The sequence below is a fragment of the Alosa pseudoharengus genome, unplaced genomic scaffold (genome assembly GCF_046254945.1).
Source record: "Alosa pseudoharengus isolate Yale_2024_CS ecotype anadromous, Long Island Sound unplaced genomic scaffold, YU_APseudo_1.1 YU_APseudo_1.1_scf_4, whole genome shotgun sequence".
NCBI lineage: Eukaryota > Metazoa > Chordata > Actinopteri > Clupeiformes > Clupeidae > Alosa > Alosa pseudoharengus.
In genome coordinates this window covers 40,209,170-40,236,959 of record NW_027468774.1, presented here as the reverse complement: position 1 = coordinate 40,236,959, position 27,790 = coordinate 40,209,170, and the positions used below count along the sequence as shown (strand labels likewise).

The window sequence follows — 27,790 nt, the reverse complement described above, 5'->3', positions numbered from 1 at the left end:
CATTTGGCTTAAACGTTTGTTGTGGTAATGTAGACATTTGTGTTTCTCATTTAAAGCCTTAAAAGCCTTACATAAAGTAGCCTAAGGTCATCGAACTATATCAGGCAGCCTAATGTAAAATGGTTCACTGTCGCCGACTCGCCAAGATGAATAAAGAAAATATATAGCTGTCTACCATGTGACTTGAGAGGCTTCTTCCTGATTGGCCGAATTATGACCAATCGCAGTTGGGCGCGTTTGGTTCAAAAACAGAAATGGCGATGGAGGTTGCTCCAGTGTAAGTGCAAGCTCATACTTTAGGTTACTGGTTATTCGTTCAGTGATGTGTTATTTTCCTCTAAAGTCCAATACGGTGCTTACATTCAATGTTGGAGAAGTAGTAACCAGCACAACTCATAGCAGCTACTGAATTTAGTATAGGCTAGCTAGCTATCGTTAACGTTACATGTTAACGATAGCATTAGCATTCATTGTTTTGACAACGTCAAGTAATGTTAGCTTCTACACCTCTTTCCTTGATTTACATGTTGCGAAACAGGGATATCAAGAATCGACAATACGCTCGCTTTGTATTGACCCAAAAAGCGTAAAGCGAGAATGTGTCAGTCTGATTTAGCTAACCTAACGCAGATATCATGCGTCCTTGTGATCAGGTTGCTGGAGAGGTCCGACCCCTCCAAGCTATTCTGCGAGGTAGCGGACCCACAGGAGAGAGGCGAGACGGAGATGATGGTTTCCTACTTGATGGTAAGACAGACTGCATCTATCAAAATAGATGCACAAAAATAGGTTACATGTTTTGGATGTCTGGGTAACCCTGCACTATACGAGCTTTGAACCTCCAATAAATAGAGATCTCTCTCTCTCGCTCTTTCTCTCTGTCTGTCTCTGTTTAGGGCTGTCGTCAGAAACAGAAGCTGATGTGCCAGCAACTCTGTATGCTAGACAACATGATGGAATTATTGGCAGAGCTAAAATCTCCGGTGTGTTTCCTCAATGGCCCGTCTCCTAAAGCCACAGGTAAGATTCTGTTCGCCGACCTCAACTGTTCTGCCATTACCCCTGACTTAAGCCAAAAAAAGTCACTATCAGGTTTGCTTGTGCTCTGCCTGTTCAACTAAATGGACGTGTATTTTGTTTGGAAATGAATGAACAACTGCATTTCAAACCTTGGGTTACAAGAAAGATGGTTGCTGTACTTCCGAAAACCCTTGTTAAGAATGCAATGTGCAACCCCAAATCAGAATCAGAAGTTGGAACATTGTGTAAAATGCAAATAAAAACAGAATGTGATCATATACAAATCTCGTAAAACAATATTTAGCTACAAAAATGACAGACAACATATAAAATGTTGAAAATTAATTGTTTTACTATTTCATTGAATATATATGTTCATTTTGAATTGGATGCCAGCAACATTTTTCAAAAAAAGTTGGGACGGGGACATGTTTACCTGCTTCACCTCATTAAACATTCTACAAATGTTTAGGAACTGAGGAGACCAGTTGCTAGAGTTTTGAGAATGAAATGTCCTATTCGATGAAGGATTTCAGTTTTACAACAGTGTGGGGTATTCTTAATCATGTTTTTCATTCCATGACTCACCTAATTTGACAGGTCTGGACTGCAGACAGGCCATTTTAGCACCGGACTCTTCCTCTATGGAGAAATACTGTTTAAATATTATTGAATCATTGCTTTCCTGAAATATTCAAGATCTTCCACGAAAAAGATGTTGCCTTGATGACATTATGTTGCTCAAAACCTGTATTATTCACGATTGATTGTGCCTTGTCAGATGTGCTAGTTGCCCATGCTCTAAGCACTAATCACCTTCATCAGATGCTAAGTTTTGAACTGAGCACTTAGTTAGATAAGTTGGATAAGCCCTCCTTGTTAGCCCAGATGAGTCCATGATTTCCAAAAATAATGGCAAATGTTGATTGATCTCACCACAGGACATTTTTTTACTTTACTTCAGTCCATTTTAAATGAGTTCAGGCTCAGATAAGATGGTATTTATGTATCACTGTGCTCTTAGACAGTGGTTATCAGAGGTTTACCTGAGCCCATACAATGAGTTTCATTACAGAAACAGGTCTGGTGTTAATGCAGTGGCATCTGAGGTCCAAAAGACCACGGCCGTCCAATATTGTTTTTCAGCTCTGTTTGCCAAGATTTCTCTGAATATTGATATTACGTACATTAGATGATGAACTCCCAAAATACTTCACAATATCATGTTAAGAAGCATTATAATTATTGTTTCAGCATATGCCCACACAGGTTTGCAAAGAGTGATGAATACCTCCACATCATTACTTCTAATAGTAGAGGTCCTGGGTAAGATTTGTATGCACTTAATTTAGCGGAGAATATCTCAACTGTTATAGACTAATATGACCCCACTGAACAACGTGGGATGTGTGCCAAAATCTCTACCCGGGACGAAAGTCCTGAAAATGACCACAACAGATGACACTTATCACGCTACAGGTGAATGGGACTTTTTTTTCCCCTTTATAGATATCCCCATACATTTCTACCAGATTAATCTTCATATTAAGATAAATACTTTTTGTATTACACTTTGCCTAAAAAAATAAAATATGCAAATTAGGCAATATCTCATTAAATATGCGTACATATAAACCCTTAATGCTACAGATTTTCTGAGGTCATCACAATGTTCACAGTGACCATAATTATAAGGTCTTTGAAGACTGTAAGCATTCTGATTTGATATAAAGAAAATAGCTAAAAAAAACAGTCAACCTATACAACTAGTGACATACATGAATTGCCAGTTATTTATTAACCTGAACTTTAAAAGCTTACATTTCCTACCTGTTCTAAATATTGCGGTCATCACACCAGCACCTCCAACTTTTTTTCTCCAACAAAAGATTACTTTTAGTGTCCTAAGGTCATAGCAGAGCACATGGCTGTAAAGCAAGATGACTTGTGAGATCAAGAAAAGTAAGGAAATCTACTCTTTATTATTTGTGTTGGCATGTGTCTTCTTACGTGTCATTATCATGAGTTGTAGTTTGGTTGTTTTAAATAATTATAATGAATTTGTATCAGTTTTATATTTAATTTGGTGTGTATTGTATCTAGCTGCTAGTGTTTTTGTTTTGTTTTTTTGCAAAATGGGGAAAATATTATTACCAGATTGTCTTAAACAAGTTGATGAAGTTACAATGTCTTCATGTCATGAAGTTATTCCTCACAAAGAACAGATAAGTTGGTACATACCAATTACTCATATTTGAAACCTTATTTTACAAAATTCCAAAAGATCTGTAGAAAGTGAGAGAACACCTTATGGATCTACATCACTGACACTGTCATCAGGTGACACAAATGTCTTTGTGTTATATATGTCTATTATACCACATAACAATTGTGCTGGCTCATCCGCAACTCAGGAGTGAAAAGATCAATATTACCACTTCATGATATCTGCATAGCGCTGGGAGACGAGCTCACACAGTGTCTCCCAGCACTACATGTGCTGACTGGGTGCGATACAACCAGCAAAATATCAACCAAACTTGCAGCTCTGAATACTGTCTACAAACCAGACAACTCTTTTCTGGTTCTCAATGTCAACTGTCCACAGCTAACAGAGTGCAACACAAATGGCACAAACATTCTTGGTCAAATGTCTCAAACCATCAACGGACATGGAGACATTTGACGACCTGCGCATTGCTGTGTTCGATAGTAATGCCCTTAAGATGGACTTTGAGAGAGCCGCTTGCACCTCAACTAATGCAAGAAAGAGCCTATTCAACAGCAGCTTGGGTCCAAACACCATTTACAGACACCACCTTGATCTTAAATGCAGATGCTTATGGTTTTGTAAGAAAGGGCAGTTTATTAGTCCCTGAGATTGTAATCTCAAAACCTGAAGGTTTACCAGATCCCTGCTCATGTGGCAAGTGTGCACACAAGAATGGGTGTCCCTGTTGGGTAGCTGGTATCCGTTGTTGCAAGTACTGCAAATGCAAGGGAAGCTATAGTTGTAAAAATCCTATCACTGAATGAGGTCTCACAGTGTTTCCCACATAATTAAATTATATTTGTGGTGGTAGGTTTGCAGAATTAACTTGAATGCAACAGTTTTTAACAAATTAGCGCAGCGTGGTTATGATGCTAACCAGATTTAAGCACAATTTAGTACAACCTGGAAAATCATGTGTGGTGGTCAATGTTGATATTGTGGTGGGCCGCCACAAATAAGTCAATGTAGAAACACTGCCTCATCATCGTCCCCATACATGGACTCTGTTGTGAAAGTTTTACCTTGCAACACAGGGAATAAACCTGTTGTTTTGTATTTGTCACTTTAACTTTCCAATGATAATGCCAAGGTTGGATATAAACTTAGTTTTTGCCCCAGGCAACATTGTACCATTGCGGAATGAAAATCAATATTTTACAGATATGAAGTTATAATAATACAAATTATCATAGGAAATAATCAAAATCACTGTTATGTACTAGTTAAAAACTCCATAAATCACCCCAAACATTCTCCGGTACAGTATACATACACACACAACCACACACACATATCCATGAGTTTGCACACTTACACCCATGCATACTCATGTATGCGTACTGATGCACACTCATGCAAGTTACCTGCACCTGACTTTCTGAAAGTTTAGTAAGCAATTTGTCTCAAAAGAGAAACACAGGGGGTAGGTAGGCCTATAGCAAATAGAGGGATCAGTCAGGCCTCAAACTTGGGGCTACAGGGTAGCAAGTCTGCAGCGTCACCACAACATCAAAAAGCCATGGATGTTGGTATGATAGTCAGGGCACATACTCAACCATAGTGATGGCATTCTATAAAACTTCATGAAGCACACTCATGCGCTTCCCTACTTAGAATATTTGGTATGGCTATACAGCATGCAAATCCGTTATGGTTCAATGTTGCAGTTTTTTGTAATTTCCTATGACGCCTACATTGATATGTTATGAAAAGTTGTTGATAATACACCGGTAAATGTATACCTGATAGTCACAGTTGATAAAAATAAAAGGTTCCTAGGGTTAACCTTTGAAATTCCATAGAAAATGCTTGGGGTCATTTTTGACCCCACATATGGAAAAGTGTGGTACTAACACAAAAAATGCAATTAATTAAAAAATATACCAATTTGATACAAATCCAAATAGCCTCATGTCATAGACAACCTATTTTAGGAATACATGGAAGACTAAATGATAACAATTTAAAATGACCAAGATATTGCAAAAAAACATCCGCTGGGGTCATTTATGACCCGACTTATGCATCCCTTGTTTGTATACAATTAATTTTCCATTCAATACAGTACAAAACACAATTAAAAATATCAAACCAGAATTTGTACACATACACTACATGGTCATTGTAAACATTGTGATCACCTCATAAAATCTGTACCTTCAAGAATTTATATGTACGCATATTTAATGAGATATTGCCTCATTTGCATATTTTATTTTATTTTTTAGGCAAAGTGTAATACAAAAAATATTTCTCTTAATATGAATATTAATCTGGTAGAAATGTATGGGGATATCCATAAAGGGGAAAAAAAGTTCCATTCACCTGTAGTGTGATAATAGTGTCATCTGTTGTGGTCATTTTCAGGACTTTCGTCCCGGGTAGAGATTTTGGCACACATCCCATGTTGTTCAATGGGGTCATATTAGTCTATAACAGTTGAGATATTTTCCGCTAAATGAAGTGCATACAAGTCTTACCTAGGACCTAGACTATAAGAGACTCTGCCTTTCTGGGATGCTCTTTTTCATAGCCAATCATGTTGTCAGTTATCCTAAGTAGTTGTAAAATACTTTTGTTTCCTCATTGAACAACTTTTCCAACATTTTCTTGGCCCCGTCCCAACATTTTTTTAAAACATGTTGCTGGTATCAAATTCAAAATTAACATATTTTCCATGAAATAGTCATATATGTAATTTTCAACATTTGATGATGTGTCTGTGTCCTATTTGGAGCTAAATATGAGGTTATGGGATTTGCAGATTATGACATTCAGTTTTTTATTTGCATTTTACTCAACGTTCCAACTTTTTCTGATTTGGGGTTGTACCAGTTTCAGCTTAATTTCACTGCTGGTTACACCCCTTAGAAATTGGAAGTAAATGAAGGTCCCCAGACCCATTTCAGAAGTGGAGTGGTGTTTTGTCAGGGTGCATGTGAACCCTGTAGCCTAATCAATTTAATTCCCTGTTATAGTAGCAAAAAACCTTTACTATCAGTATGTATTCATGTAGGTACCGGTAAATGTATCTCCTCCCAATGCAGACAGCAATTCTAGTTCAACCAACCTTAATCAAATTGCTCCTTACTGTCCTCTGGGGTTGGTTATGCATCAAATTGTATTAATTCTGTTTCTGCCAATTGAGTTTGGTTCTTACCGATTCCCCATTTTGGTTCCAAAAGGCAACATTTTTTTTAGATAAAATGCAAATCTTATATTCTATTGTCTATTCCAGAATGTAGTCTACATTCTAAGCCTGAAGCCGTTAACTGAACATTCAAAAAGTGAATACTTATTTACATGGACATGTGCATTAACCCTTAGAACCCGATTGACGCAAAGTGCGTCAAAAAACACACCCCTTCTTCTCTGTTACATTGCTCCGGAACGGTTCATCGCAGCGAGATGAAACCTTTATTGAACGACAGAGCAGAAGTGGGGCTTTCCAACGAGACTACACACTTGTCTGTACGATCAAGTATGAAAATTTAAAAAAATCATGAAATTAAATCAAATTGCATCATATTTACAGTCTATACTTCTCTGCGTTCACCTGCACACACATTACTCTAGTTTGAATTACTCGCGAACCCGTGATCGCATCGATATGGCAAGCATATCAGATGAAAGAGGAGGCACAGGGCTATCCATTGGTACCATGTTTATCGATCCTTCGGGCTTATAAAACCAGACGAAGTGACTGCAAAATAATAACGTCATGTACACAAACCAACGCTGCACACTCATTACTCTCGTTTGAATTACTCGCGGACCCGTGATCGCATAGATATGCCACGCATGTCAGATGAAAGAGGAGACTCAGATCTATCATTTGATACCAAGTATATCCTTCTGGGTTATAAAACAGACGAAGTGACAGCAAAATAATAACTTCATATAGCTGGACTTACCCCACGTTTTTGTCTGTTCTTGTGGCAAAGCATGTTTATAATCCAATGCTATCATGTGTTTCTCTATGGCAAAGCATGTTCATATTCCGGTTTTGAGATCCTAGCAAATTCCTGCATGGCATCCAATTCAAGGCTCACATTGCATCCCAATTTGTTCAACAAATAAACACCTTTTTTGCCTTTACTTTGTTCAAGGCAATGCAGTAAAAAGTTGAGAATTATTATGACAGCATACACACAGGCACGCAGGCTAACACATAACCTCGGGTCAAGTCAGGTCAGATCAGTTCGTGTCACAGATATGGAGCTCAGAAAGGTCACTATAAAAAATGGCATTTATTTCCGTAAATCACACAGCAAATATTTCTGTAAATTGCTCAGCCCCAGAGTATCCCTCCAACATGGCAATTATATTGCCCGATTCAGGACAGTCTGCCCTACAACCACATGAAATGCATGTAGAGCTGTGAGCTTGCTGTGGTGAGATACATGTCAAAATATAAGAATTTTTATAATACACTTTTTATATTTTAATTCTTTAAAAATCAAAATAAAAAAATGATGGCAGATCTGAATAGCCTAGACTCTCCTGAAAAAAACAATATATAATATATGTGTGTGGCACTTACAATGACCAGAATAAATCCTTATGAATAAAGGTAGTGAAAATGCCCTAAAAACAGCTTAGGGTTCTAAGGGTTAAAACACTAAGGCTTTAATACTATATAGCCTTACCACCCTTTACTTGGCTGTTTGGTGTGTATGCTCAAAGAGGCATAGAGTCCAGACTGCGTATGAACGTCAAAGTTAGAATGCAAAGTGACAAACATAGACCCATAGCCCTTAACAATTCCAGTCTCACAATAAGTTGCTTCAGGAACACAGGAAGGAGGATTTGTAATTTGATTGGATGTTGAGTTCCAATATCAGCAACCTTTTGACAAAATTAGACTGCCAAAATATTTATTGGCCTTCCTGGCCCCAGTTCACTTGTTCACTGCCAAACAAGTGTCCAATGAATAAACTTGGCCTAACAGTTTTTCTACAGGTGTTCTGGAGTAAGAGAACAACTGCACAACTTGCATTTGAATCAAAGCATTCTCAATCAACCCTTACTGAGATATTATGTTATTTGATCCAAAACATTGGCATATGCACATCTGTGGTAAACCATTAAAAACAGAAATTCCATATGCCCTGCCACTGGCACACATGCAAAACATGCATTCCAGGCTCAAAGTTGTTAGGCTTAATAGGCAAAGAAATTACCTGTTTGTGTGTGTGTGTGTGTGCGTGCATGCGTTTGATTATTTGTACCTGTCTGTGTATGTGCAGAGAGTGAGGCTCGCAAGCGGTGGAAGGCCCTGAAGAAGGAGTACCAAGATGGCCTGCTGGAGGTGGAGACTCTGATCAGCAGCTTACAGGAGCGCAGTGACCAGCTTCAGGAGCGGAGGGACCGCCTAGAGACACTGGTGCTTACTCTCGAACAAAAGGTATTCATCACGCTTATCGTGTCACACCTACAGTATGAAATACTAGTAGTATTCTTTCCCAGGATAAGAATCCTGCAATATAGTTCATGATATGTTTGCACAGTTTTGTGGGTAGCCCACCCCAATGCAGAACAAGAACAAGCAGGATGGAAGTTCAAGCCATAGGCCATAGTGAGAGTACATTGGTGATGATGGCCAAAGTGGAGCTTTTTTTTTTTGCTTGACTTTGAATGGCTCTCAAACTGATTTGTGGCCAATAAGACTATTTTCATATTAGAATTTATATTGTAAAAAAAAAGTTTTTAGTTCTATATCACTCATCCCTGACTCACGTACACTTATGCTTACATTTTTACATACACATATTCACTAATGCAGTGGAGGAAAAGTGAGACTGAATACATTGATTCTCACTTTTGAATAGAGAAGTCTATACACACACACACACAGAATCAGAAGCATTTGTATTCATGTTAGAACACAAGATACACATACATACACAAGCTCACATATCTGCGTTTATGTTGAGACTGGATTATTGTTTCAGCCAAGCAGCATCCATCTGCATCCCTGAATCATGATGGATGGAGTCTCAATGATGCATAATAATAATAATGATAAAAGTCATTTTTCTCTTCGCAGAAGGAGGAATGCCAAGCAGTTGAACGCATCAGGAAGAAGAAGAATCAATCAGTCGAGGTAGGAGTTTTAAATGGCATCCTGACCTTTTCTGACAGTTTTTAACGTCTTGCTTTGCTTCATCACTGTCCTCACTCTCTGCCTCTCTCCACTCCTCTCCTCCTCTGTCTTGCTGTTCCCACCTCAGAAGCACGTCAGCCTGCAGCTGGACGAGTCTCTTCTGTCGGCCCAGCAAGCTCTGCACTCCTGTGACAGACAGCTGCGCCAGCTTAAGATGGAGAACGATGCCCTCCAGTCACGCTTGGACAAATGCACAGAGCTTAGAGAGCAGTAAGACCCATTACGCCTCACACTTAGATGCGCAAATTCATATATAAAAATATCGGCTGTGGTGTAATTGTGTGTGTCTGTGTCTGTGTCTGTGTCTGTGTCTGTAGGCTATGGAGCTGCCTGGAGGCGACTCAGGGCCTGACACAGTACAGGGTGACTTGTGTGAGTCCGTCTGAGATGCGTGTTGAGTTGCGGCCTGTTTGTGAGAAACTAGAGCCCCTGAAGCTCAGCGTCACCCTCAACCACCAACAGCACTTCCACTTGCAGGTGACCCTTCACCTTTGACCTCCTCCACACTGATGTCAAGACTGTATCTCTGTTCCAAAAGTGTTTACATACAGTGCTGCTTGAAAGCATGTGAACCCCTTCAACAGTTTGGAGTTTTCTGGTGTTTTATCAGGATTTTCTTATTTTATCCTCACCAATTTTTAAATATGAACTGTCAGGTGTATATATTTATCAAATTCATGGACTTGTTTAGAGGAAATTGTGTGAGAAGCCAAGAAAACATGGAATTAATGTACAAACGTAAGTGAACCCCCAGCTGCATTGGTAAAGTCAAGTAGGTAATTGATTAATGTAAAACATATCTGGGTGCAGAAATAATCAATTAAGCATACTAATAAAACAGACTTCCTTTGGAAAGAGTTTGAGCAGCCATGATTAAAAGAGGGAGGAAATCCACTAAACCACTGTAGTGCCAAGGCATGCCCACAGGATGCCCGTCAAAACCACTGTAGTGCCAAGGCATGCCCACAGGATGCCCGCCAAACCACTGTAGTGCCAAGGCATGCCCACAGGGACCAACAATGCCAAGAGGAAAGGAGATATGCGAGGACATAAGGAACAGAGTAGTGACAGCCCACCTGTCTGGGGAAAGCTCACTAAAAGATTGTCTGAGGACTCTCTTTCTGTAAGATTGCAGCTCCATTTATCTACTGTAAGACAAATTATTTGCAAATGGAGGGGATTCAACATCACAGCAACATTTCCTAGAAGTGGATGCCCATCAAAAGTATGACCAAGATGCACCAGAAAGATAAAAAAAATGGCCAAGGAATGGCTTTAGATAAAGAGAATTTGTGCTCTGGATTGGCCTAGTCAAAGTCCAGACCTCAATTCAATAGAAATGTTTTGGCTAGATCTGAAGCGGGCAGTACATGCTAGTTGACCCTCCAACCTCTCTTAACTGTACAAGGAGGAGGAGGCAAAAATCTGCAGTCAGATGTGAGACACTGGTTACTGGTTAGGTACAGAAGACGTTTGGTTGTAGTGGTGCAAAAGGAGGTGCTACAAGAAATTAACTACATGGGTTCACATACTTTTGCAAATGTCATATTTTGACTTTCTTTTGTTTCTGTCTATTACTTGACTAGAAGGTCAGCTTTACAAATTGGGGTTTAGACGTGCATTAAATAAGGTTATTTATTTGTATTTTTTATTATTATTTATTTATTTTAACAAAGTTAAAAGTTCACAAACTTTCAAGCAGCACTCTACATTTGCATTTACGCATTTAGCTGCCTCTTTCATCCAAAGTGACTGTGAGAACTAATGAACCTGTGTGTGGTACAGTAAAATGCAGACATAGCTTACACATTTTTTCCTGTAACTATTTGTGCTCAGCGAATGACACTTGTTAGGACCTGCTCTGTGTACAGCCAGTTGAATGTGGTGTTTTAGCACTTTGTTCTACCATGTGAAACTCAAGACTATGCCAAAAGTGATGTCATTCAGCAAGTACAATTAAAAATACAGTATAATAAAACAAAAATCAAAAAATTGATCCCTCTGGTGGTCAGTTGAGAAATTGTTTTCCTTCCCCTTTTTTCTAAGATAAATTATGTATAGCCCTTTAAACCATGTATTTGGGAAATGCACTGCTGTGCTATTCTTCAGATTGTCGTTCATTATTGTAGTTCTATGTACATTTGCTTTAAGAGGGATAGAAAGGTATGGTATGAGCAATTTACATGTTGACATAGTACTCAAGATCTGAAATCCCACATGAAATGGAACAGTTCAGACTAGCTTCTTGTTTGAGCACCGAATTTGGTTTGGCAACCAGTAAGATCTCTCTTTTCAAGTGGTTTACGTTCCACATGGAAGCATATCGTCTTGTTGCTGTATGTGAGCACAATGTATTGCTTGTGAGCTAATCTATTATTGACCAGGACAGCCGAAATTTGACTTCATGAGCAATTTCTTAATTATTCTCTGTCTGTCTCTCTCTCTCTCTCTCTCTCTCTCTCTCTCTCTCTCTCTCTCTCTCTCTCTCTCTCTCTCTCTCTCTCTCTCTCTCTCTCTCTCAGGTGTTTCAGGGTACTGCAGGTCTCCTGGAGGAGACAGTGAAGGGTCCTGTTGAGCAGCTGAGTGCTGCCCTTCTAGAAGTCATGCACCATTACGTCAGCCAGGGGGCGATGTTGACCGAGGTGCAGGCTCTGCACTCCAGGTAAATAAACACTGGGGCATGTCTCGCAACACACTTAAGCCCCATTCAGATTGCAAGAGACCATGTAATGTTAATGTAATTCAGCAACCAACAGCGAAAATATTGAATGAATTGCCATATTATGTGAACAGAGCTTCACACACATGTATGTCTCTAGACCAGGCACAGACGAACTCTGGTCCGAATCTAGACCCAAATACAGTTTAATCTGCACCAAGACATAGATCTGTGCTCTGATTTACCGTCAACTAAGTGGATTTAAATAACACAGTAAAAGATTCTGCACTGTTTTTTTAAAAACATTCTGCACTGTAAACTCATCACAGCACCACTTGCATGCTCTCCTGTCAAGTCCAAGCATAGCCACTGCATCACAATCACGTTACGGTCTACGCTCAAGTCACAACTTATATTCAACAGTGCAAATTGTAAACAAACACAGTGGCTTGTATTTCAGGGGGGCATTTCAAGTATGTGTTTAGTGACTATCACAGATAAGCTAACTCGGATTCAGTAGCCACTTAAAGCAAGAGCCCTATAGCTATGTTTTGTCAAGAGAATGCCTCTATTACAAGGTCCTCAGCATAGAAGGAAGGGGTGTCATTGGATAGGCTAATGAGCTAAGAAACTGAATCACAGACTCTTTCATACTGTTCCTTCATAAATTTGAACTGATTACTTTCAGTTGTACTATCTGCTATCATTATGTACCATGATAAAGTATCATATTTTGGGCTTGGTGACACACAGGTCGTTGAGCTGTGTATACTGCCCTGAAGTAAGTGAGCACACAAACACTGATGATAATTAGCACATACGGATGCTACTCACAGCAGGCTCTGCAGGTCACCGATTGGTTCCCTGCACTGAGGTTGCTTGTTAATATGTTGGCAAATCGATGTTGATTTATTTTTGTTTAATAATTTATATTTAATATATGTTGCTTTAGATTTATGTAACTATAATGTAATCAGATCAGGATCGCCCCCAGTCCCATTGGGGAGGGGGGGGGGGATTCAGAACAAACAGGTTAACCACCATTTTACAGTGTCTTAAGCCCAGATGTTACTTGTTGGCTCTGATGATAATTCATCTTTCATAGAGATCCATAAGGCCTAGTGTCTGAGATTTGCTCTATGCCCACTCCCAGGTTTGCCATTGACTGGCGCCCTGCCCAGCGGCTACTGGTTTTCCTGAAAACAGCATCGGTGGTGTGCCACCTGGAGGTGGGTGAGGGTTACCCCTCGGGTGGCAGTGCCACTCTGCTGGCGGTGCGAAAGGACGCCCATGACCTCGATATCACCACCCTGCAGGTAAGCGCTGCAGTGAGTTTGGGTGTGTTGGTATTGTGTTGGCATTGTGGATGTGCTCGGAGCCGTAAGTCTATGTGTGTGTCTGCTCACTTGCCCAAAGACATTACACTGTGTGCAAAATTATTAGGCAAGTTGTATTTCTGAAGATTAATTGAATAGTTGAACAAATACAATGATGTCAGTCAATCAAAAATGTTAATGAACCTCAAACCTGAATATTTAACAAAGAGAAAGTGAGTTTTGGCTTTCTCAGGGGAAAATCTATGTGTGCAGAATTATTAGGCAACTATTGGTGAGCAGAATTATTATGCAACTAAATAAGAAACTAAAATGTTCCCACCCCACTTGTTTATTTTCATTTCTAAGAGTAAGAATAAACAAAATAAACAACTCAAAATGTACAAATAAACACTTCTGACATTTCATGAAATATTCAGCGACCAATATAGCCACCCTTCTTTTCAAAACTGTCATGATCCTTCCATCCATGAAGTCTGTTCATTTTTTGATCTGTTGATGATGAACATTTTGTCCAGCAGCAACCACAGCTTCCCAAATGCTGTTCAAAGGGGTGTACTGTCTTCCCTCACTGTAAATCTCACATTTAAGAAGGGTCCACAAGTTCTCAATGGGTTTAGGTCAGGTGAAGATGTATTCTGACATCTTTAAAGTCTTTGCTGGCTAGCCACTCAATGGAGTACTTGGATGCATGCGATTGAGCATTGTCCTGCATAAAAAACATGGCCTTCTTGAAGGATGTATTTTTTTCTGTACCACTGCTTGAAGAAAATATCTTCTGAAAACTGGCAGTAGTTTTGGGAGTTGATTTTAAGTCCATCTTCAACCCGAAAAGGTCCAACTAGCTCATCCTTAACAATAGCAGCCCATACCAGTACCCCACCACCACCTTGCTGGCGTCTGACTAAGTGGAGCTCTGTGCCCATTAGTGATCCAGCCACGGGCCCATCTGTCTGGTCCGTCAAGAGTCACTCTCATTTCATCTGTCCATAAAACCGTTGAAAAATCTGTCTTCAGATATTTCTTGGCCCAGTCTTGACATTAAACGTATGAGTCTTAAGTGGTGGTCGTGTTTCAGCCTTCCTTACCTGGGCCATGTCTCTGAGCACTGAACACCTTGTTCTTCTGGACACTCCAGGTAGGTTGCATTTCTGGAATAAGGCCGCACTGGAGGTCAATGGGTTCCTGGTAACTTCATGTGTAATTATTCTCACGTCTCTAGCAGTTATTCTGCGCCTTTTTTTCTCCACACGTTTCTTGCAACCCTTTTGACTATTTGCAACAAAACGTTTGATTATTCGGTGATCACGCCTCAATATCTTTGCTTCTTCAAGAGCGCTGCATCCCTGTGAAAGGCATTTTACATTTTTTTGCTTTTCAGAGTCTGTTAAATCTCTTTTTTGGCCCATTTTGTCTGAGGTAAAGAAGCTGCCTAATAATTATGCACACCTTGATTGTAGGGTGTTGATCACTTTAGGCCACACCCTCCCTCATTACACAAATACACATGAACTGATGAAGCATAAATCCAATTAGCAGTCAGGTTTATATAGGTTGGAGTTGGAAATATGCAGAAAAATGATGATAAGGTCAAAATACTCACTTGCCTAATAATTGTGCACACGGTGTAGTTACGTAATTAACGTATTGACCGCCTCACCACTTTGTTTTAGCTTAAGGGGAAAATATTTTTTCTGGCTGAAAAGAACCATATTGTGCAAATTATGCGTGAAAGCAGGGCAATGATTTGTTGAAAGGAACAGGAACAAAAACAGCCTCAGTCCAGCACCCTGTTCTGTACAAGCAGATCTCCCAGGGGGGCAAAAAACTGACCGGTTGCAGTAAAAACTGACCGGTTGTAGTAGGAGAACTCTTCAGATACATAAAATGAAAAAGCTGAAAACAATGTTTCTGACAAGAACCATTTTATGCAAATATGTGAGAAAACAGAGGATTTCTTAGAAAGAAGAGAAATGTTTTGTTGAAAGGGAACAGAAAAAGATGCAGCCTCATTCCAACCCCCTGTTCTGTATTAGCAGATCTCCCAGGGAAAAACCCTGAATGTTTATAGTAGCAAGACTATTTAGAGATTCATGTACACATGTTTGTACACATGTTTGTTTGTTTATTTCTGTATAGAGAAGTGTGTGTCTGTGTTTGTGTGTGTGCGTATACCATGCCTGCATGATCATGTATGTCTGTCTCTTGACCAGCCCCCCTCACAGAATCCTAGCCTGACGGAGTGGCTGGAGTATCTCTCATGCTGTCCAGACGTGTGAACGCGCCCTTAAAAACAAAAGCTGACGACATGAAGTCCCACAACACTGTGTGTGAGTCAATGGATCTAGCCTAAAGGTAGCCAGAACATGAATCACAATCAAGACTCACCTACATGAATCACAAGGGTGATTCATGTCACATATTGGACAAAAAAAAACAGGGCATAATGAACAAAGGTTCACAAACCCGAGTATGATCCTGGGTCCAAAATCCTGCAGTGGCATGAACCCTGATTGGCTGAGAAGATCTTGAAGGGTGATGTGCACCTGGACAAAATTACAGCTTAGTATTGATGATCTGGACTGCATTGTCGTAACATATACTCCTCTGCTTCATGGACCATTACAGTTTCCCATGCTTTTCAGTTGGCATAGAACCATATGTTGTTTTTTAAAGTCTCCACAATTGACACATGCATTGCTTTCCTTAAGTTTATTGCTGACTGCACCTTCTCCATGTATTTGTGTTTAGTTTGTATGTAATTAACCTGTCCTTTCCTCTTCTGAGGCTGTATCATTGCTCTCTTCTTTCCTGCTGATATTGTGCTGTTATGTGACTTGGTCAATAAAATCTCAGTCTGAAAAGAATACCTCTGTTGTCTGAATCATATTAGATTGCATTACATTGGATTCAACTTTGTCAATACCTTGCCAACTATCGGTACAAAGCCAAATAAATGTCTATAGCCAGACCGACAGTATACAATATCAATCTCTAGATATAATCAGACAGAAATAATGCAGGGTTTACAGACAATGTGCAGACATTATTTTTCATGAGCTGATATATTCATGTACAGTTTGAACACATTAGATATAATCAAATGTCTGTCTTTACTTTGAAAGTGAATATATAATGCTCAAAAAAATTAAGGGAACACTTCAATCATACACTGGATCGGTACTCTGACACTGTTTGGTTCTGAGCACAAGTAAAACTTTTAAGGAACGTGTTTTATTTTGCAAGAACTGTCAGACATTCTGTGAATGTAGTTTGAGAATGGAGAAAAGGGTGGAAGGTTTCAAAAAATGTGTTTTAACGATTGTGGAAAACTAAGCGTTCCCTTAATTTTTTTGAGCAGTATATTTATCAGGACCGGTCAGCTGCACTGAGCATCAAATCAACCCATTGCCCATCTTCTAGACCAGTGGTTCGTGGGGTCGTGAAATTATTTGACATTTTTCTAAAGGTTTTTAGTCAAAGGCTGCCATTGACAGAATGCCTTTGATGTTGACACAGCCTACCTATGAGAGAAGACATTTTCTGCCTCTGCTTCCAATGCCCATCTCACAACATTTCGAAACCAAATTCCGCCGTTTAGAGACAAGGGGGTCGCGAGACTTGGCCCATGTTTTTTGGGTGGTCGCCAGACAACCACTGTTCTAGACCAATATTTATTTATTTATTGTGACGATAAATTAGGTTATGATTGGTTGTGATGTTTATATTAGATTGGGAATAACACACAAGAAAACACATCACAAAACTTGATTGATGTTATTTCAACAGATCAAATTATTCGCCACAACTGCATATTGAGGAATTTACTGAGGTTGTATTTTGAAACTTGCCAGTACAAGATAAATTATTGTGAATTATCCACTGTGGACAGCACCAGAGTGAACCCTCACTCTATTAAAAGGCGTTGAATTTAAAAAAAAATAGTAATAATAATGATAATGCAAGAGCGTGTACAAGAGACTTTTGTAAATAATTTGTTGAGGACAATACCAGTGTCAACCCTTCAAGGAGATGATACATGGGGCAACTCTTTTGAGCAATATTAATGGGGAACCACATAACCAGTTACATTTATTCATATCAGATTACAATGATGATTTGCCTACTGATTATTAAAGTTATTAGTTACTATTAAAGTTCTCCAGAAAAGAAATAGTGGCCTATATCAATGAGAACGTGCCAAAACTACAATAATGAAGAACACTTCCCAGCAACATTCCTCAAAAGGCTGCCCCGTGTATCATCAGCTTTAAAGAGGTAGGACAAAAAGAAACAATGCTTGTGCAATCTCTAGACATGTCTATTTAAGCCTTGCAAAAAGGTACAGCATTATTAGTTCTGTACCTGATAGCCCCGATCTAAAGAGCAACTACTGAGAGTCCATCACTTGAATGCAGTGATGTGATTTCACCTCTAGGAGGCACTAGATTAGCATGAGTTTCTTGGCACAAACCTGTTGCATTCTTGCATGCTTTGTAACCTATGACATAACAGGGTTAGGTAACACAAGAAGTTCCTTAACACCTATCTTACTCTGTCTCTGTTTCCTAACCCATAGTCTCCTGCTCATTTTACTAGAGTTAGGTTTAAGGAAAGCAAATATTTATAAACAAGCTTCACGGAATATCAGAGACATGTTTGTGAAAGGGGTTGCAAACTGGGCCAGTTTCATAGGATTTGATGCCTGTAACTCTTTCCCCATTTTGTCCTCTCTCCCTTCTTTTCCCTCTTCCTCTTCCTGCATTCATTCTCTCTATCTCACTCGCTTTTTCTCACATGAGCTGATAGCTGATTGGCTGGTGTGGCTGCTGGCGCTTCTGTCGAGTGGGCCAATCACAAAAGAGCCGTGAAAAGTTGGTTATGCGGGCACTTTGACCTATTTCTGATGGCCATGTGCTCGTCTCACTCCTGACATTGGCCAGGAAGAGAGCAGACTGCATTGTCCTGTCGCTTTTTTCTGGGTCGGTAGCACTGAGGGAGAATATATGCTCTCCGATAAGCTCGCCAGGTTCTGTCACTGTTACTGGGGGGACTGGATGAGACACTGCATGGAGACTATGCTTGCAGTGCTGCTAAAATACTGCAATATATTTTATATACTTAGTTGTTATTTAAAATGTTTATAATTAGGTTTGGCTTGGTTTGGTGACATGTTATTTGTGGTAATTTATCAGAGTGAATTCTCTCCTTCTCATTACAGCTTTGATTTACACCTCCCAAATACAAGCCATTCTGAATATCATGATTCTGAATGAATTTTGGAGGATGTTGCATTGTCTTTTCACATGTGGTAAAATATTCTCAACTGAGAAATGTTTCCACGCTACAGGGTATTACCAATTACTTTCTTTCTTTTCATTTCTTACCACAGCCAACAATACAGCGAAATACGACAGCACACACTTTGTAGTCACATTATATATTTTTTTATTTTCTTAGTTTTTTTTCTTACTTGTTATATTTATGGTTGTACAAATGGATAAAACGCACATTTTGGAGTACAGTAGAACACATGCTTGTCTTTGAGTACGTCTTAGTTTGTGTATCATACACAAAACTTATAGATGATTGCCCATGTTTCTTCCGATCTTGTTCGGGCAAGACATGACATTCAATAGTCCCTTCATCTGGCTTTACCGTGGACTTTTTAGCTTATTTCTTTTCCTTCTAGCTTAGCACAGTGACTGACTTTGAAATGACTGCATTTTACCTGGTCCCCTGGCCATTGAAATGACTGCATTTTACCTGGTCCCCTGGCCATTGTACATCTATGATATGGCAGAGAACCCATGTGCTGGCCCAAGTTCATGACTGGGACGTGGGTCACTGTGTTGTGGGAGTGATAAGCACCAGTTTGTTTGTTTGTTTTTGTGAACACCACTGCACTCCCTGAACAACCATCTGAGTCATAAACAGATGAGGACCAGAGCTGTGCCCGGTTTACTACTGCCCCAATATCCTTCTCATGGTGCTTCTGGTAGAGCAACTCGTCCCAGACACAAGTGAACTAATAATACAATCAAACTACTGATCAAATTTAAAAGGCAAAATAATACACACTGAGATAGCAAAAAAATGTTTTCTTTTAAATGTCTTTATGACATAGAACACATTATAGAACATATTAGAAATACATGTTTGAATATTTTTCAGTAATAAGCACTCCATTTTGAACCGTATACATTTGTGCCCACACAAAAGATTCTGCACTTTTAGCAGTTTATCTTAACAAAAAAATATAGATATATATATATTACAGTTTTTAAGTATCTTCAAGTATTTATCGGTATACATTTAAATTCATATATGTGTGTATATATAAGCATACATATATACACACAAACACACATATATACTTATTTCAATATGTACATTTTTTACAGTGTCAGAGTTGTAGTGTACTATGTGTATGTATACATTCACCAATCTGAATGTGTATATACTTCATTGATAAAACAGATCACCAAATAAAATGATGCACATTAACATATAGGTCTGGTAAAGCATAGATTTCAGAGCTGGTTTTGTGTTGAACCCCTTTAGACGAGGGTCCTGCTGGCCTCAGATATCTGATTGTTTGATTGTGTTTATGCTTTCAGTGTCCAGTATCCTAAAACTCGTTTGAAAGGACATTCATCCCATTACAAAATCACTAAACCCATCCCCATTACCTTGTCCTACAACAGGACAAGGTCCTATAATGTCCTAAGATGGGTGAGGTGGAATGGACCGCTGATGTGAAATCTCTTTGCTGCCTTGGAATTGGCTGTCATTTTGGAAGTTCATGTGAGGATGCATAAGCCTTTTTTCATTCAGGATAACCAAGTCATCTGCAGTCACTCAGTGTCGAACTGATTATCCCTTCTGATACTGTATGAGGGTTGGCTGGACAGTCGTTTGTCGTAGGACTAGCTGCATCGTGTATTGTTCTTTGAGAGACAGCTTGGAAGCGAGATGTCACCCACACACACACATAAAAAGCTTCACTCGACCTCTGTCGACCATCTGTGGTGGTCTAGCACCTTTTTCAAAGGACCCCCCAATACAGCTGAGGGAGTCCCTGGGTGACAGCAGCCATGTCTGGGGGAGAGGAGGGTACTCTTGGCACCACTCTCCTGTATCTGTCTCTGGAGGCCTCATGCATCCACGCGGAAGGACAACAGCTTCTCGGAGTGCATGTTGTTGAGTGTGCGCAGGTCTGGCAGCTTCAGCAGCAGTTTGGTGAAGCGGGATGGGTCCCCTGGAGCACCACTGCTGACCAGAGTACGGAGAGCCCGGATGAGGCTCTCCTGAAGCATCTCCACGGCGTTCACATTCTCAATGCCAGACCGATCTGGAGAAGGAAAGAGGGAACAACAACCAGGAATGAAAAGCGATTCAGAAGTCCACTCTATCCTCTTGTATCTCCTCTGAGTATTCTACAGTGGGAAGTCAACTTCATTGTATTAGAAGCCAACGTGACAATGGGGATGTTCTACATGTCTCTAGAGTATGCTAACTTGGAAGTTCTCGCTTATTCTTGTTCACAAGTGGTCCACTCACCAGCTGAGACGAGCACCACGGCGGTGAAAAGCCCCAGCTCCTCTGGGGAGAGCTCCAGGGCATAGAGCTTCTCGCTGAAGTCAAACATGGCCCCCAGCAGGGCCCCCATGCCCATAGAGCGCAGGGCATCCAGGCTGTAGGTGGTGCCAGAGATAAAGGTTACCGTCTGCTCTTTGAAGTTGAACAAGGAAGCAAATCGCACCATGAGCACCTGCGAGACAAGAGGACAAGTGTTTTAGACTCAATAGAGGTCAAAAGTGCATTTGATTGCATATATTTGTTTCATTTGGTTTCGTTTGTTTTCCGTGAACTACTGTGAGGGCTCACCTCGAAGGTGCCGGCTTTGAGGAGGGTGACCTGATCGTGCTGAGACAGCGTGTCGAACCCTGGAATGTGTTTGGCGAACTCCACCACCTCTCGCACGGCAGGGGTGAAGCTGAGGGAGAAGTCTTCCCAGATTTCCTGAGCAGACTTGTTGGGCTGTGTCTGAGGGTGCATGTTCATCGGACAAGCCTGGAGCACAGAAGGGGTGAAAGGCAGCGGTCAGATAATTTGCATTACTAGTAGTGACTTGTCTTATTTGAGTATGTCTTATTTGAAGAGCAATGTGGTTTAACAGGATGTCATTAGAGAAGAAGTTGTTGTTTTGTAGACTCACCAGTAGGATACTCTTGCGGTTCTTCCACGGGCAGTTTTGCCCCTGGGGGGCGCTGGTGAGCTGTGGTCCCAGATGCGACCCCACGAGGTTGCTGTTGTGGACCCGACGACTGTTGTTTGGTTGCGTAAGCGCCCCGTGTTGCTGCTGCTGGTTTGCGGCCGAGGTGACTGTTGGAAGGAAGCAACTGTTGTCGGGCGCCACCTCGTAGCCATTCTGCTGCTGCCGGGCAGTGTTGTTGTCATGGTGATAGATGGTGTTGTGGCCATTGAGGTGGTAGCCGGTCGTGCAGCGGTTGTTACCCCAGTTGTCAAGCTCGGGGCTTTGCTGCGGGCTGAGCTTGTCGTGGCCGTAGACAAAGGTCTCCCGGTGCGCCCGTGTGATGGCTGAGATGGTGAGGTCCACGCCCGGGCTGGCGCACTTGGGGGACAGGGAGTCCTGGGTCATGGGGGGGCTCTGGGAGGGAGGCTGGCCCGAGGGAGAGGGCAGGGTGGGGGCTGGGGGCGAGTGAGACGGGCCCTGAGGGTTGGTCGAGGGCTGTGGCTTGGCTGCCACCGTCAGGCCCGGGCAGGGGGAGGAGGAAGAGGAGGAGGATGAGGTAGTGGAGGTGATGCTGGCCAGCTGGAACTCGCTCTGCAGCTGGTTGTTTACCATGTTGTTCATGGCATTTTGCATCTCGGCAAGCATGCGCTGTTTCTCACGCTTGGGAATGCGGCCAAAGCGGACAGCTGAAAGAGATTAAACACACTCAGTTAAACTTAATAGCCCACAGCAGGCCACTTACTTAGCTATAATCGACCCTCACTTTCCATTTTTAAACATTCCCTCTAATTTATCGCACCCAAGATGCTGCATTGTTTCTAGTGTGAAACCTGGCGAGTAAACGGCGTTGTGCTAATAGCATTAGTCAGGCACTTCACAGTGGTGACGAGCTGTAATCAACCATGGGTCTTGCAACACTCACCATCGCGAGACATCCCCACAGAGAGACACTTCTTGAAGCGACACTGCTGGCAGCGGTTGCGGTTGATGCGCATGATGGTGCAGGTCTCGTTCTTAAGGCACTTCTTGTACTGGATGTTCTGCTGGATGCTGCGTCTGAAGAAACCCTGCAGACGAAAGGCAAGAACAAGAGTCAGCCATCTACCATTAAGACATGGAGTATGTGATCTGTATATGTGGATTTATGCGAGCATGAGCAAAGATGCAGTGGTGGGTCTATGTATGTTTGGCAGGTGCTTACCTTGCAGCCTTCACAGGCATGGACACCATAGTGGAACCCCGAAGCGACATCACCACACACCTTACACAGGAGCACCATGCCATTGAGCTCTGGAAAACACACACAGGAACATACTCATTAACACCGCCTCTGCTAACCACATGGCACTGCATTGCCAACTGCAAATTTGGGTTTCTTCCACACACAAGAGACAGGAAGAAGGTGGCAAGATTTCACGCTCACCCTAGGGTGTATTCCTTCACACGGACACACTCACACACACACACACACACACACACACACACACACACGTTCACTCACACACTTTATTTCTCCTGAGGGCACCCCTCCACACTTACTGGTGAGGCTGGCCACAGACTTGCTGGGCGAAGAGCGGGCAATGGTGACATCCTCGCGGCCCCTGGGGGAGCCTCCGGAGCTGGACGAGTTCCCGTCGTCCCCGGAGCCTGAGCTGGAGCTGGAGCTGCTGCCGCTGGTGTACATGCGAGAGGAGTCGTGCGAGCCGTTGGGGGAGGGTGGGAAGCCAAAGCAGGGCTGGGACAGCGACTGCAGGCTGCTGTTGGAGTTCTCGCTGTACATGGACACCGGGCTGTTGCGGTTCGGGGAGCCGCCGCAGGAGCCAATGTACGAAATGACGCCCCCTAGTGGAGAAAAAGAGAGAAGAAAAACAAGCACATTAGCCCACCACTACAAGTGATTTTCCATGCTTTCCCTCAGGGGTTTGATTTTAAAGTTAGCAAAGGAGGGGGAAGAAAAAGGGAGGGAGAAAGAGAGCATGACAACCTACTAAGCAGAACTTTGGACGTATGCCCAGAGTTCTAAAACCGTGCCGTGGAAAAGGGCCGGCTGCACCAAGGCTCCAAATGTTCCCACAATTACCCATGGAGCCGCAGTAGCACAGATGGAACCATGGCAACGCATAGCGGGAAGGGGGGGGGGGGCAGTGTTTCCTGGAGGATATCCAGGAAGATGGAGCAGTTGGAAAACAGGAGCGCTTTCTAGGAACACTTTGGAGCAGGATGTACTGGAGAGACTTTAGAAAACAAAGTTGCCACGGCAACGCCCATAAAACTCCACTAGCTTGCCGCTGCTGCTGCCGTGCCGATGCCTCTGAAGCTTGCCATGGGGTTCCTTTCTCCCCAGGCGACCTACACAGAAGGGAACAGAGGGCTGCCCTTGGCTCTCTAGTCATCCTGGGTGGCCCTTGTTTACCCTGGGTACACAAGCTTGCCGGTGTGCTGTGTGTGGGCACACACACGTGTGTTCATACGTCACCCCACCCCCCAGTACCCTAATCCTCCCGACTGATGTTGGCGTGGCATGCCCGCTGTTCTCACTTCCTCTCTTGCGCTCAGATCACATTACCACGGCAGCAGGGCCACCTGCACCTGAAGTGCCTAGTGTACACTGGGGCGCTCTGCCCTTGGTGGCGTGTGCGTGCGTGTGAATGTGTGTTTGTCTTTCTGGATTTTGTGTGTATGTGTGTCTTTTGAGAGACAATTGAAGAGGAACAGGAATGATTGAATGATATTGTAAGACTGTGTACAGGAAAGGTGTTTAAGCTGACAGTCTAACTCTGAAACATCTTCACCTTATATCAATCTCATCGCTCAAGTTTGAGTATTCAGTGTGGTAAACAAGTTCTTTTATCAGAGATGAGAGGGGAGTTTATTGCTATCTAAATTGCCAGTCATGTACTGAATTGACTGTTAGTTCAAAAGTCTTCATATGTTTTTATCAACTCTGTTTACAGTTTGTTTACTCATTATTTATGTTATTATTTTATTTAAATCTAAGAAAGGACGATTGGTATATTTATAATGAAGTAAAATACATAAATGGAGTTTTTTTTAAGATCTTATAAGGAAATAGAGCAACTCTGTGCGTGCTTGTTGACATTTCAGCACTCCATGTTCAAATACCACTATGGCTGGCAATCACCCAGCAAACACTTCCAGTGCATAGGGCATGTTGTGCCTGTTCTATTCTGTACTTAGAGCCATTCCAAATGGGAAGGGAGGCAGCCCCAGAGGGATTACATAACTGTAGCACAAAGGGTCATAGGGTCACTATGTCAGGTGTAGCCCCAACAGCAAGACGGCAGTCGCCTGTTCTTTTCTCCGCTGCATAAAAATACCCCTCCCTCGGCCAATCCCCTACTCCTTGCATCTTTTAGTGAAGAAGGACACTCTCTCCAGTCAGTAATGACATTTATATGAAAGGATGTGTTATATTAGTAGCATATCGAAAATATATAATGACAGCATATTCTGTTTAAATGACCTGACTGAGTGTAGCTTCTATGACATATTTCTGTCGTTATCCTATTATCCTATTTACAATTCATTGTAAAATACAGAAATATGTTCAGATTAGTTGACTTGCTTTATTATGTCCTGCAGACCGTTGCGCTTTAAAAATGGATAATCAGGCCAAGGCTCCAGTTGTTCCCACTGACTGATTGCTGAGAAAAAAACAAAGGCTGAAACCCGTGTCGGTTCCGTGAGCGGCCATGTGGGACAACTTCAGTGCTTTACACCGAATCACGCCCCCACTCCACGTGCACTGTAGACATAAGGCTCGTCAACGAGACTGGAAGACTAAGACCCGCCCACGGAACGCCCATTCTTCTCGTAGTTCAGCTGCACGTTCCACCTCAGACACACCTCGAATACAGTAACCTATCCTTGGCAATCTCCCCTTTAGAAAAATACATCATTTTCACCGCACTGCAGTTTTTCTGTTGTTGTAAGAATAGCCAAGCAGTATTCTCTTCTTATTAATTTCCCAGCCAATGAATCATTTTAAAGTATGTCATATTGTTCACGTTGAAGCCTTTATCGTCACTATATAGATGGATAGTGTTTTATTTTAAATATGCAATGTTTCAGGTCATTATTACAAAATCAGAGCCTACGCGTCCCAATTAGACTGGTTACATCTAATTCACAGCCAACAGGTATCTTACGGCTATTGAGGGAGGTGGGGGGGGGGGGGGGGGTACGTTTTAGTGGATCAATTTCATGTCCCACTTTCAAGCGCAGGTTTGAGAAGTATATCCGTGCCAGTGGCCACTATTCAACCACACGCCATCCAATCGCCTATCGCACATGGCTCTTGACGATCCGTCACGGATACGAACGTCAAAGGGCGATTATGTAATGAAGGCGCGCGTTTGCCAATGGATAGAGGCGGTGTGCTCGAATGAAAACAAAACGCACATGGCTAGATTCTGCTGGCCATGTGAACCAAAGCAAGGACATGCGCCGCCACTCGCATCACTGGGGTGTCTGTACACCTGACTTTGCTGCCATGACCCAGTTCCCCGTACTCTTTTTGAACAATTTGTTTTTGCATTGACAACACATCTAATCAAATATAATCATTTCAATACAATATATTAGGAACATGAACACTTTCTTAGTCATATAGAAGACAATTACAGTGGGAATTTGGTATGCCTGTTGTGATCCGAGTTCGAGTTTGTCTAATTATGTCAAAATTAGCCTATATATCGCACCAGATAAACTAACTAATGTAAAATACACAAATTATTCCATGTGAATCATTAGGCTACAGTCTGGAACCATAATCAACACCCATCCAGATATTTCACAGGCTACATATGAAGCTACTTAAGTGAGGCTGGGGCGAATGATGGTGAGGTGCATGGGAACCCAAAGACCACCACGGGCTGAATTGAATTTTCCGTGATGAGCACGCTGTGTTGACGCACTGTGAACTGTGCCAAGTTCCACTTAACTTCCACCTGCACCCACAGTGATGCACGACCTGAACTCCCATCTCTCTCACGCTCCTCAACAAGCATTCAGTACAACACTGATTCTGCAGCACAAAGTGATGGAGACCCCAGAAGACACCAGGTGCTCACATGAAAGCATCTACCTAGTATATTACAAACACTGGCTGAAATGAACATGATATCAATAATACTGCATAATTTACCTGTATTATTGTTGGTGTCCATTGCCGTGGTCATCTTAAGTTCCAAGAGAGTCATACAGATAATGACAAAATGAAGAGACCGTCACTGGAAACGGTAAGGATGCAACGCTCCTGCCTCCGGATATTTTCTTCGCAATATCTGCTCTGTTTCACCGATGTGAGTTTTCTGCTATAACCATGCCATTCTAAAGTTTAGAATGTTATTTGTCTATCCAAGATAAATAACTTCCCTCAAATTAAACATTTACGCAAAATGCTGGAATTTCTAAGGAACAGAACGCAACGCACAGCTATGAATAAAGCCTCCTCGAAACGTGATTAATTCAATACCAGAGGAAAAGTAAAGGGAAAGAAATCAGGAGACTATGATACACCCCTGCTGTCACTCTCTCTATCTGTGTCGCTCTGATCTGCAGTTTGAAGTCGGCCTGGTTTTGCTCCGCTAGCTTCATCCCCAGAAACGGGAGAGCATCAGCGCAGGCGCAGCCGCTTGCCGCTTGCCGCACGTTGCAAAAAAACGGGACCATGTGACCCTCGGGGAGTGCCTCGTGCCCCAGTGACACACTTTTCTCGTGAAGACATTTGAGTGTTCTTTTAAAAAACCCGCGCACGTGTACTATAGTGTCTATGGGATTTGTAGTGTTTTGCACTGCATTGGCGGCTACATTTATTCAAACATTAAAGCAAATGTACAGAGGCGTTTTCAGAACTATGCACACGAGCTTATATTTGAGATTATTAGTGGTGATTTCGAAAGAAACTTTGCATGTCTGCAAATACATTTTGCTGGGACCATGCAGGGTTGGGGTACAAAGGTATGCCGACAATATATCTCCACATTATCAATTAAAATCTCGTTCCACATCCTACAAATAGGTTAGGCTATTATCGGTTTTGGTTTTTTACACCGAT

At 41.8% G+C, this 27,790-nt stretch overlaps 2 protein-coding genes across 3 annotated transcripts; one reads left to right on the top strand and one right to left on the bottom strand.

The window, feature by feature from the left end:
* Window positions 1-237: 237 nt before the first annotated feature.
* LOC143103291 (uncharacterized) lies at window positions 238-16,306 on the top strand. Of its 2 annotated transcripts, XM_076267105.1 has the most exons (10): window positions 238-277; window positions 654-747; window positions 897-1,020; window positions 8,542-8,699; window positions 9,342-9,398; window positions 9,526-9,668; window positions 9,776-9,935; window positions 11,981-12,120; window positions 13,271-13,433; window positions 15,665-16,306. In XM_076267105.1, the coding sequence occupies exons 1-10, from the start codon at window positions 255-257 to the stop codon at window positions 15,728-15,730; spliced, it is 1,128 nt and encodes a 375-aa protein (XP_076123220.1). In that variant the 5' UTR covers window positions 238-254; the 3' UTR covers window positions 15,731-16,306. The 2 variants fall into 2 exon arrangements, with proteins under 2 accessions (XP_076123220.1, XP_076123221.1); XM_076267106.1 differs by lacking the exons at window positions 238-277; window positions 654-747; window positions 897-1,020 and adding exons at window positions 1,460-2,499; window positions 2,910-2,982.
* Window positions 16,307-19,550: 3,244 nt separating this feature from the next.
* On the bottom strand, window positions 19,551-27,277 carry nr1d1 (nuclear receptor subfamily 1, group d, member 1). The gene is made up of 8 exons (XM_076266297.1): window positions 26,879-27,277; window positions 23,251-23,553; window positions 22,913-23,001; window positions 22,634-22,778; window positions 21,673-22,397; window positions 21,342-21,527; window positions 21,015-21,225; window positions 19,551-20,805 (listed from the first exon to the last, which is right to left on the bottom strand). Exons 1-8 carry the CDS (start codon window positions 26,931-26,933, stop codon window positions 20,609-20,611), a joined length of 1,911 nt encoding a protein of 636 aa, XP_076122412.1. The 5' UTR covers window positions 26,934-27,277; the 3' UTR covers window positions 19,551-20,608.
* Between the last annotated feature and the right edge of the window lie 513 nt (window positions 27,278-27,790).